The sequence below is a fragment of the Octodon degus genome, unplaced genomic scaffold (genome assembly GCF_000260255.1).
Source record: "Octodon degus isolate 3935 unplaced genomic scaffold, OctDeg1.0 scaffold00311, whole genome shotgun sequence".
Lineage (NCBI taxonomy): Eukaryota > Metazoa > Chordata > Mammalia > Rodentia > Octodontidae > Octodon > Octodon degus.
The window spans coordinates 387,140-398,222 of NW_004524887.1; the positions used below are offsets into that span (position 1 = coordinate 387,140).

General features: G+C 32.9%; 1 protein-coding gene and 1 pseudogene across 1 annotated transcript in view; one reads left to right on the plus strand and one right to left on the minus strand.

Moving 5' to 3' along the window:
* Positions 1-5,312: 5,312 nt before the first annotated feature.
* The window catches only part of Ccdc172 (coiled-coil domain containing 172), a 104,233-nt gene continuing 98,462 nt past the window's right edge, over positions 5,313-11,083 (minus strand). Inside the window, exons 8-9 of the mRNA XM_004647546.2 lie at positions 6,286-6,373; positions 5,313-5,385 (exon numbers count right to left, since the gene is read on the minus strand). Coding sequence (XP_004647603.1) covers positions 5,320-5,385; positions 6,286-6,373 — 154 coding nt within the window. The 3' untranslated portion in view covers positions 5,313-5,319. The remainder of the gene's footprint in view (positions 5,386-6,285; positions 6,374-11,083) is intronic.
* Positions 8,584-11,083, plus strand: part of LOC105741154 — a 13,382-nt pseudogene continuing 10,882 nt past the window's right edge.

Genomic DNA, 11,083 nt, shown 5'->3' on the forward strand with positions numbered 1-11,083 from the left:
TGGGTACTAGCAATTGAATCCAAGTGTGCTCTTCCACTAAGTAAAACCCTACCTTCTTCCTATTGAGACATGGTCTCACTATGCTGCCCCGGCAAGACTCAAACTTGGCAACCCTCTTGTTTCAGCCTCCCTCAGTGCTGAGATTCAGGAATACATCATTGTACCCAAATCTGTCACCATCTTAAATATCAAAGGCCACAGAAGACTGCTAGAAAAGTATACATTTATATATTATAAAGCCAGATGAGTAGGCAGTACTTTCCAGAGATACCTAGAATGCAAATTTTCAATAACATTTGTTTTAAATCTTGTTTTGTACTGATTTACTCCTTCTCTAGAAGTATAGAAAGGTATTATTATTTACCCAATAGTTCCTATGTGCTAATTCTGATTAATGAATGTTTTCTGGTACTAAAGATATGATTTAATGATTCAATAACTCTCAAATTTCTTTTACTTTCTAATATTCACTGTATAAATTTTTTAACAAGCAAATTTTCAAAGTAAAGTGTTTTTATGGTATGTGAAAACTAAAGTACTAACAACCTGTAAAGAGGCTTCCTGCTCTACGACCTCACACAAACCAAATTATCCATCAACATCTTAGCTTTTTCTACAAAATGTGAGACATACTCTTGATATCCCACTACAGTCTCAGTGAAAGGTCTGGCAGGCCAGCCAGAGAGCTCAGCAGACTAAAGCACCTGTGTAGGCAGACACAGGGACCAGGGTTTGATCTCTAGGCTGCTGTGCCACCTCCCTCCCCGGGGCCCTGTTGAGATGGCAAATGAGACTGGGCAGGGTGGCACGTCTGTAATCCCAGTGCTTAGGAGGCTGAAAACAGGAGGATCACTATGAGTCTGATCTGTGTAGTGAGACCCTGTAGTAAAAATACATTAAAAAATTAAAAATAAAGGGTTTGGATTTTATCAGATAAAAACATTTAAAAATTAAACCATGATATTTCACAAATTTTGACTTGGCATTAGATTTTAGAGCTGACATTACACTTGTCCCATGACTATTCCCATGTCATCCATACCCACTCACAACTGTTTCTAACATCCACAAAAACTATTTCAACAACACTCTCAATTGGTTTGATACTATGATTACTTTCAGTAATCACAAAGCCATATCCAAAAATATTAATTAGCAACTGTATTTGTATTTTTAAATATATACTGAGAGGGTGTTATTCTAACAAAATTTTATTTACTAATTGGAAGTACAATGTGTTATAAGTCTGAAAATAAATAACTTAGAATCATTTCAACAGTGTAGCGTCTGTAATTGTAAGAAAAAAATAACTTTCTCCTACTCAGTAGGCCTGGTTTGGAACAGCTGCTTATGTCAGTCATTGTTATTAATCTCCTATTTTACTCTTTATTTTCCTGGACAATGAATACTGGTACTGTTGATTTTGATAAGACCCTTTATTTTATTTATGTATTGATTTATTTTTGTCTTTTGAGACAAGCCCTTGCTTCAGGCCTCCCTTGAGCTTACTTTGTAGCCCTAGGCTGGTCCCGAACTTGCAATGATTCTCTTGACTCAGCCTCGCAAGTGTTGTAATTACAGGTGAGTGGCACCACACATGGCTATAAAGACTTATTAAAGATAAATTTATTATATACCAAGGACAGCTGTTTAAGTAAGCATTCAATTCCAACAGTTTTTGTCTTGATAATTTTATAGCAACAGCTAGGATAGAACTTCGTCATCAGTCACGACTTTCTGTTATGCTATCTTCTCTAATAAAAATATGCTCTTACAACACACAAAAATCTGCACTTTCCTTATATTTAGTAAATGTGACCCTCCATAAATGAACAACAAAAAGTTTTTGATTCTGCCTTATAGAGGAGGGGGAAAGTCCTTACAGAATTTCCATATATTATTAGTTAACATTGTCTCAATGCTATCTTTTGTCATGCTAGTAAATGAAATAAGAAAATAAAGCTTATTCACTAGTATGGGGAGTTGACCATTAGACAAAGAAAAATGTATTTACCTTGAAAATGCAATGTTTAGAAAGCATAAAAGTAACTAACTATATACATTTCTATCTCAAAAATTTGAAAGGTAATTTTATCCTTCCCATCCTTAACACACACACACACACACACACACACACACACACACACCATAAGATAAAAGGGGCACAAAATTCAAGACTTAATCTCTGCTTCAGGCTAATGACAAAAAATATTTTTCATTTTTAGTTCACATCCTGAAAGAAATTCTCTTGACAGAAAATGTTCTGAACTAGACTCTAAGAGGCATGTGTATTAGGTTCACTTAAGCTTTTCAGGATGACAAAGGAGAGAAGATGGGTCAAAAACAAGAGAGTTCAGTTAAAATAGATCAGCTTCAGCTTTTAAAATACTTTTTAATATACTGAACAACTTCAAGTTCAAACTATATATGTTTGAAAGACAAAACACTTTACCCTAATATACCGAGGATTAAAATTGTCTCATATTTATTTCTAATCATGTCACTGAACTGCTACTGTTTTCTGGACTGCAAAGAAATGATTTATTCATCATAGTGTGACATAGTTATGTATGATTGATCGGTATGAAATAGAAAGGGACTTTGTCCTCAGTGAAACTTAGAACAGGGCCTGACCAGTGTGTGTTGTCTGTCTTAGCAGCTAAATTACTTCTTGCCCATCTGGTAAGATTCAATAGATTTTTCACAACATAATTCACAGCATAATTACCACTCTATAATACATTATCAATGCCAATTGACTCTGCTTCCTAGATTCAAATTTATTATAATACAATGACTTCAAACTTATGCTAGACTTTCTGCATCTCACCATGGTTATTCAAGTTGTAAAAGAAAAATAGGCAGCAAGGAAGATCTCTGTTTAATTTGTTTCTTTTATGGAAGAAAACAGTACTCTTGACAAAACAAAGTATAGAAAGCCTCCTGTCATACATACCTTAAAGCTTTCCCTTCTCTTTGTCTTTTCCTCCCATTTCAGGAAGAAAGAAATTTTTAGTTCAGTGGTCATGTTCCACATCCTATAATTTTGTTGCTGTTTTTCTCCTAGTCAAATGGCTCCATTAATCAGCAGTGGGGAAAAACAGGCAGCAAACTATCTATATAATCCAATATTATCCCCAATGGAGAGATAAAAATTAGAAAGTTGCTTCTAAAAGAACTTTGGTTTCATTAAACAACTATGGTGGCATGCCAGGAATCCCAGGGCAGTATTAGTATTACTTTGGGTTAGATTTCACTTTGGCTGTAACTAAGTATGTGATAAATTCAAAGAATGTATGTAAAGAATGTGCATTCATTTAAAAATTGCCTTACTTCCGGAGTGATTAAATTTAGTCTGAAACGTATTTTTATCCAGAAAATTGCAGTTAATGTTCCTAAGACTTTTATGACTTACACATTCTTCTTTTTAAAAAAAATCCTAAAAGCAGACCTTATACACTGCTGGTATTCTACATTAATAAAACAGTTTGGCTTTGCACACTCTGATTTTTATTGACTGCTGTATTTCTTTTTCTTTAGAGAGCTTGTTCCTTTGATTAGATTGATTCAAATAGTCCTAGTTCTTTGCACTGGTTTTACTTAGGTTGTGTTTTGTATTACTCTACCATGAAGTGTCAAAGTAATCATTCATTTGATTATATGAAAATTAATTTACAATCTTAAAATATGCACTTACAGCATTTTGAAATAATGAAAACACTGAACTCCTGGGTTTTCTTCTCAAATTAAGAATCTTGATCTTATTACTGAATATTCCATCTACATATTCTGTTTGGCACACATGTGAAAAAACAGTATCATCAGTAATAGTTTATCTTACATACATGTCCTTGTGTGTGAGTAGTACTAATAGGTGGTGATCTCTACTTCACATTAATATTTCAGTTACAAAACCAATAATGAAAAAGTTATTGGCAAGTGAAAATAGCCTAATGTGTAAATTCATTCTGCATGTCAATGAGTTACATATAATAATAAATATTCACAAGGCATAGAATATGGGTAGACAAGTAGACTCAAAAGAGAATTAAAGTTAAGACCAATCTCAACAATCATTTTCAACTCTATATTTGTATATAAAATAGATTGCAATTCACTGCGAGAATTTTTTTCTTCTTAAGCAAGAATAATTTATTATTCATTTAAATATTTTAGAAATAAAAATAAAACTCATTTCTGAAAAAAACAAATTTCTTCAACAGATGGCAATTGCTACACATCCCAAAGGAGAGTTTTACATTTGCTTAGTTTTTCAAAAATAAGGATGTAAAACAACATATTCATTAAAAAGCCGTGACAAAATAAGACTTGTTCTGAAACTAGAACTAAAAATTGTACCTTTTAACCTCAGTGGATCTTAAGTCAGCTGTGAACATTTAGTATTTAACATTTAACTAATGAAACCCCAGTCAAAAAATCAGGATTCTAACATCAATACTTTCTATTTCAAAAATCGTAACTGCTGTTCCCTTTCTTTACCTAACTAACCTAACATAGTCTTGTTGAACAGTTTCAGTACAATTAGGTGCTAGTGAAAATATATCTTTCTACCTAGTAAGGAGTACTAACAAGGAAACAAGAAGCAATGCTGGAAATCTGGTGGCAATACTGTTTGATCTAACCATAAGTACAGTTTTTAAGTGCAATTCTTCATGCCACCTGCAAAAATGAATCCTCATGCCCAGAAGGAGATTATCTACCTCTCCTAATAGATAATGTGTTTTAACTCTAACCAATACTACTAGCGTTAGGAAGGAAACTGTCAGGTGCAAATTGCTAGAAAGAAACTACAGATGCCCCAGACTTTCACTCCAAAGAACACAGAGAAAATGGAGAAAACTGGGTCTGGCAGATGAAAGGCCTCAGAGATGTCAACAAACATCTTATGATGAGAGGAGGATTAAAATGAAGAAATAATTTTTATAGAAGAAAATGTTAACAAATAAATGAGTCAATAACCTCAGCATTTCTTCCTATGTGTGTCTGACTAAGCCTGAAGCAAGCTACAATAAGGTATGAAAAAGATAAGGAAGATCAGCCTAAGAGTCAGGGGAACAGAAGACTGGGAAAGCTGTATTTACTTCACTTTCCTCTCCACTTAGAAACAAAACCATGGCACATACAACTTTTCAAAGTATAGTGAGCAAGGCAAAAAATTATTATTATTTTTATTTGCCAATAAACTAATTGCAGTTGTCAACAACTCTGAATATTCTGAAGCTCATGTTTTCAAGACTCTGGTGTAATGGGTATCATTCATATATCTATCCATCACAATTTGATTCTAAGATGCTTTGATCAAGTCTCAGATGGATCATTAATTTTTGAAAAGTTGTTTTTCTGAAGATCTTTCTGTGCCAATGTCTGAAAAATGAATATATAAATATATAATAAGTGTTCATAGGAAAATGAATATTTCTGTGGTGCTACGGATAGAACCAACGGTTGTGTACATTCTAGGCAAACATGCTACACACTACAATTAAACTACATCTCTGATCCAAATTAAATTCTTAATAAAGGAATTATATAAAATTTATCTAAATTTAGCACAGCAATTATTCTGACATTTCTGAGTTATGTTTAAGATTTTATTTCATGTTTATATTTTATACAAAATATAACTCTAAAAAAGCCTTAATTGGAATGTTTTTTGAACAAGAAAATGTCTATAGAAAATGCATATAAAATAAAATGTAATACATTAAACTAAAACTGTGCTTTAACATACTCGGAATCTATGTATGTCTTGTATTAAAAGAGCATGGCAAATATTAAGTTAATTTTATAAACAATGAAAGTAAGTAGTAATTTGAAATATCCCATGCACTCTGAAAATGTTTCTAATGATTGAATCTAAATTTTCCAAGATCATAAAAGTTTCAGCATCAACTATAATAAAAGTTTAATTTATCTCTATCAAAAAAAATATTTTAAGCATCATCATACTAAAACACAATGCATTAATCCTCTAGTAACAGAACAGTTTTGGTTAAGGACATTTTGTAAGGTCAGGTTTGAATTTTTAAAACTTAGTTTGGAATTGTTAATATTCCCTCTTAGTACTTGCTTTATGTAGCATCTGACTCCCCAGGAACTCAAAACATTTCATAGATTTATACCCTGACTTTAGTTTTAGTCATTGATGCTTTTTGTTTTTACAGAGGAGCAAAGCATTCATTGAAGAATATAATTTAGTAAATCTATCCTAACCAGAAGACAAAATAATGCTAAACAGAAGTTAAACAATCAGTGAAAGCTTACCATCTCCAAAAATTCTATTTCTGTTTGGAGAGTTTCATAAACGCTTTCCATGTCATCTTCTTTATAAAGTTCTAATTCTTTCTTAAGTCTGTTTTAAATGAAAATTTTATACTATTAGTTTAACAATTAACTTTTATAATAATTTTTATTACATAGAGAGATGCAGGCTTGCAACTTAAAAAATCAGAATTTCAAGTTCAAATTGAAAAGTTTAGAATTTCAATTCTCTATTATTCTATAAGGATTACATGAAAATTTAAGGGGAAAAGTCTCATAGGGACAATAAACAATAAGAGATAGTTAATAATTTTGTGATAATTCTAGTTTAATAGGTAATACAATTCTTTCTCTAAAGACTTCTGAGTTAATCTTGGTCACAAACAAGCTAAATAAGCTTGGTGAAATCATTTAGCAGCTCCAGAATGTCACCCGGTTAAAAAATACCTCTGATATTTCTTCTCGCTTTAAAATTAAAAGTAAACTTTATAATTTACATACATAATTAAATTATATTCTTAAATTTTAGAGGTAAAATTTAACATTGATCTTTCTTTTCTTCAATTAAATAATCTCTTATACACTTGGAATTTTAAAAAGTTCTGCTTGTATTTAACGTGGGTAATAGTGAAGAAACTTATTTTCCTTTTCTAGCATGATGACTAACATTTCTTAAAAATGAAAACATAATTAAATGCCATGAGCTGTGACTGCGAAGGCAGACAGCTAGGATCTGAAACTGGATAGGCAGATAGGAGTGTGGAGCAGTCCTAAGGGCAGACACTATAAGCAGCAATACTCTCACAAACCTGAACAAGTCTTAGGCTAGCAACATCATGGAAAATACGGATCAAATTGGACTAACCTCTGCTGAGCCATGACCATCAAGAAAAATAGGAAAAAGCAAAAGTAATTCATAGGAAAGGTCCTGGCTTAGACCGCCAGATAGCAAAAAGGAGCAGGAAGAGGAAAAGAAAGGAAGAAGAGTGAGAAAGAGGTAAGAAAAAAAAAAAAAGAAAGAAAGAGGAAGAGGAAAATAAACAGGAAAGAAAAGGGAGGATGAGAAGAAAGAGGAGAGGGAATTGGAAAAGGGGAAGATATATTAGGTAGTAGTACTGCATCAGTGTGAATTTTCTTGAGTAGTGCTGTAGTAGAGTATCATCCTACGGGAGATACTTGGGGGTTGGGGACATGGCTCAGTGGAATAATTGCTTCCCTGGCAAGTGCAAGGGCCTGAGTTCAATCCCCAGTTCCGGAAAAAAAAAAAAAAAACCCAAAACCAAAAAACAGATAATATGTGGCAAAATATTTAAGGATGAAGTGCAATTAGCCCATCCAAAAATGATGCAACAAGATAAGATAGATGGTACCTAAATAGGTTAGATAGTTAGCTACACAGACACACAGATAGTGGATTACAGACATTCCTATTAAAACTTGAGGATACAAAGATAAAATGTACCCTTTCTTCCAAATGAGAAAATGCAGTGAACAAGTTTATGCCAATAATTTGAACACTCAGATAAAAGGGAAACATTTGCAAAAAATGATGGTCCAAATTTATTCTAAAAGAACTAAAGACACTATAAACTTAAGGAAAATCAAATAAGTGGTCTAAAATTCATACAGAGAAAACAGTAGGCCCATGTAGATTTAGAAGTAAGTTTTTAAAATATCAACTGTGCAGGAATGAGATCATTTAAATTTTATACAAAATTTTCCAGAATATTGAAAAAGAAATAATAATTCTGTATTCCTTTATATAGTGTATTCAATCTCAATATGTTACAACAATGCCAAGGGAAAAGTCAATTTCACTCATAAATGTAAGCTTCAAATTTTAAAATATCAGCAAAACGGCAATAAATTACAAAATCATGATTAAGTTGACTTATTCTGGGAATATGATAATAGCTAAATGTTTATTTACAAAGGCATTTACTGTACTAACAGAATAAAGAAAGAAAATATATTCTGTCTCAACATATGCAGAAAAAAATCACTTGATAAAATCAAACACCCATTCATGACTTAAAAGAAACCCCTAAATTCTTCAACAAATATATTATAAATTTGGAAAATTCAAGATAGATTCTAAATTAAAATAGATTTAAAAGGCACAACCAACTATAGATGTAGATATTATCTGGAACCTAAATCAAACAAACTGAAAAACAAACATTTTTGGATAACTGGAAAGTTGAACAGTGACTAGTGATTTCATAATATCAGTTAATTACTACTAATTTTTGTGTGATAATGGATTCTTGTTACTTTTTTTAAAAGAAGATATTTAACAGGATGTCTATGATCCAGTTCAAAGTAATACGTGAAAAAGGTGAGCAAAGATACAGATTAAACAAGATTGGTTAAAACTGGTAATTGTTAGAGTGGTAGTTACATTTGGCACAGTATATTCTTCTTTATAAATGTTTTTAAATATTTATGTTCCTTTTTTATAGCTGAGTAATTGCATACTCCATTGTATAAAAATACCACATCTTTTTTAATCTATTCCTCAGTTGATGGGAATTTGGGTTGTTTCTAAGATTTAGCTATGACAAATTGCATTGCTATAAACATGGGGCACATATATTGCTTTGGTATGTTGTCTCCCTAGTATAAGAACCTGAAAGACTAAATAAAATCCAAAAGATACAATAAATACTGTGAAAGGGAAAGAAACTGCTCAAAGGAAAGAAGCTATTGGGATGAAGGAAAGGAGAAAAGAAAGAAAGAAGGGGGAAAAAAAATACATGTTTACAATAGGATAGCTAAGATAATTGTACTGCTGATTTCTACTCTAAAGGAGGTATTAATATTTACTTTTTTCTTCTTTTTAATATTTTTAACCAATTTTGCATGCTTATATCTGGTAGTCTGAAAAAATTATGTGAAGACAGTAATATGCAATATACCCGGTACCTCATGCTGTGCCGACCCTGCCCTTGGGTGCACAGAGCTAGTGACCCAGTGAGGGTAGCTGAAAACAGGAGGATCACTATGAGTCCCAAGTACATAGTAGAACCCTATTCCAAATACATAAAATTAAAAAAAAATATGACAACAATTGTTGAATTTCTATAATCTTGTTTCGGATTCTGTATGCCTTCTAATGTTTTATTTTTTTATTCTCTTTAAAATAATTTTAAAAATAACTGCCAAAATAATATGGCAATTATTATATATATAATATATATATATATCTTCCAAATACACAGAATTTAGCTTGTCTTATACATTTCCATGTACAAGCAATAAAAAGTTAGACTATATAATTTTTTAAAGTACCATTTATAACAGAACCTGAAACTACAGGCAACCTAAAAATGAAAATTATCAATTTGACAAATTTATCAAATTTATAAAAACATAGTATTTATAAAGATAATGGATAAGGAAATAATAAATCTATATATGGGAAGTTCATTGTGTCTGAACTTTTAAGAATAGTAAACTGGGAAGAATTCTGGAAGACTCTGGGCAGCCTGCGGGACTCTGGTGAGCTCTGACCTCTCTTAGTCCCAGTGTAAGGGCATGGAGCTTCTGCTGCTTCTGCTAACTTTAAAGAACTTAGGTGGAGTCTGAGTGGCCTGTGGGACACAGGAGAGCTGCAATCTGTGGGCCCAGCGCATGCAGACAGGGAACTTTCCTGGAAGAGTTTAAGAACTGGGGTAGGCTCTGGGCAGCCTGCAGGACTCTGAATGATTACTGGGTGTTTAAAAATGCCAGAAAACAGGAGCAAAAGACAATCTCAATCCTCTAGCCCACACAGAACAAATCCAGGAGACAATGATATACAAGAACTCAGAAATTACACATCTGAAATCTCTGAAATGATAGGAAATAAAGTAAAGACACAAGTCCCTCAGGCTATAGAAGAAATAAGATCAGAAATAATCTCTCTTGTCCCAAAACAAAGGACAACAACCATGAAAGAACTACTTAGCACAGCTAAAGAAGGCATAGATAGAAAAACAGAAGAGAAGAGAAAAATGATGGAAAAAGTAAATGAACAATACAGAAAGGAATGAGAATGCATGAAACAGATTCAAACAGATATCCAAGAAATTAAGAACTATTATGAAATCTGGCAAACCTGGGTGAATGAGACTGAAGACAGACTTTCAGACCTCAAAGACCGTGTTGCAGCTAATGAACATGAAATAAAACATCTCTTAAAAATAACAAAAAAACGGGAAATAACAATTCAGCTGCTATAAGACAATAAAATAAAAATAATGTCAGAATAATAGGTGTCAATGAAGCAGCAGGAGACAGCACAAATGACATAAAAGACTATTTACAAAAGTATTAGCAGAAAATTTTCCAAAAAGAACCTGACATATCGCTAAGTGAGGCATATAGAACTCCACACAGCCAAAATCGCAATAAATCTATACCTAGATACATAATAATCAATGTCTCAGAAATTCAGCAGAATAAAATATTAAAAGCTGCTAGAGAGAAGAAACAGATCACCTACAATGGAAAGTCCATCAGAATTTTGGCAGATTTCTTAACACAAACCATCAAATCAAGAAGAGTTTGGGGCCAGCTAGATAACTAAGTAGACTAAAGAAACTGCTTAGGCAGAGCGCAGTGGCTGGGGTTCGATCCCCTGTGTGCCATGCTAGGCCCTCCCCCGGGGCAAGTTGAGACCGAGATTGAATGGTGGTGCATGCCTGTAATCCCAGTGCTCGGGACGCTGAAAACAGGAGGATCACTGTACATCCGATTTACGTAGTGAAAACCTGTGGAGGTAGAGGTGGAGGAGGAGGAGGAGAAGGAGGAGGAGGAG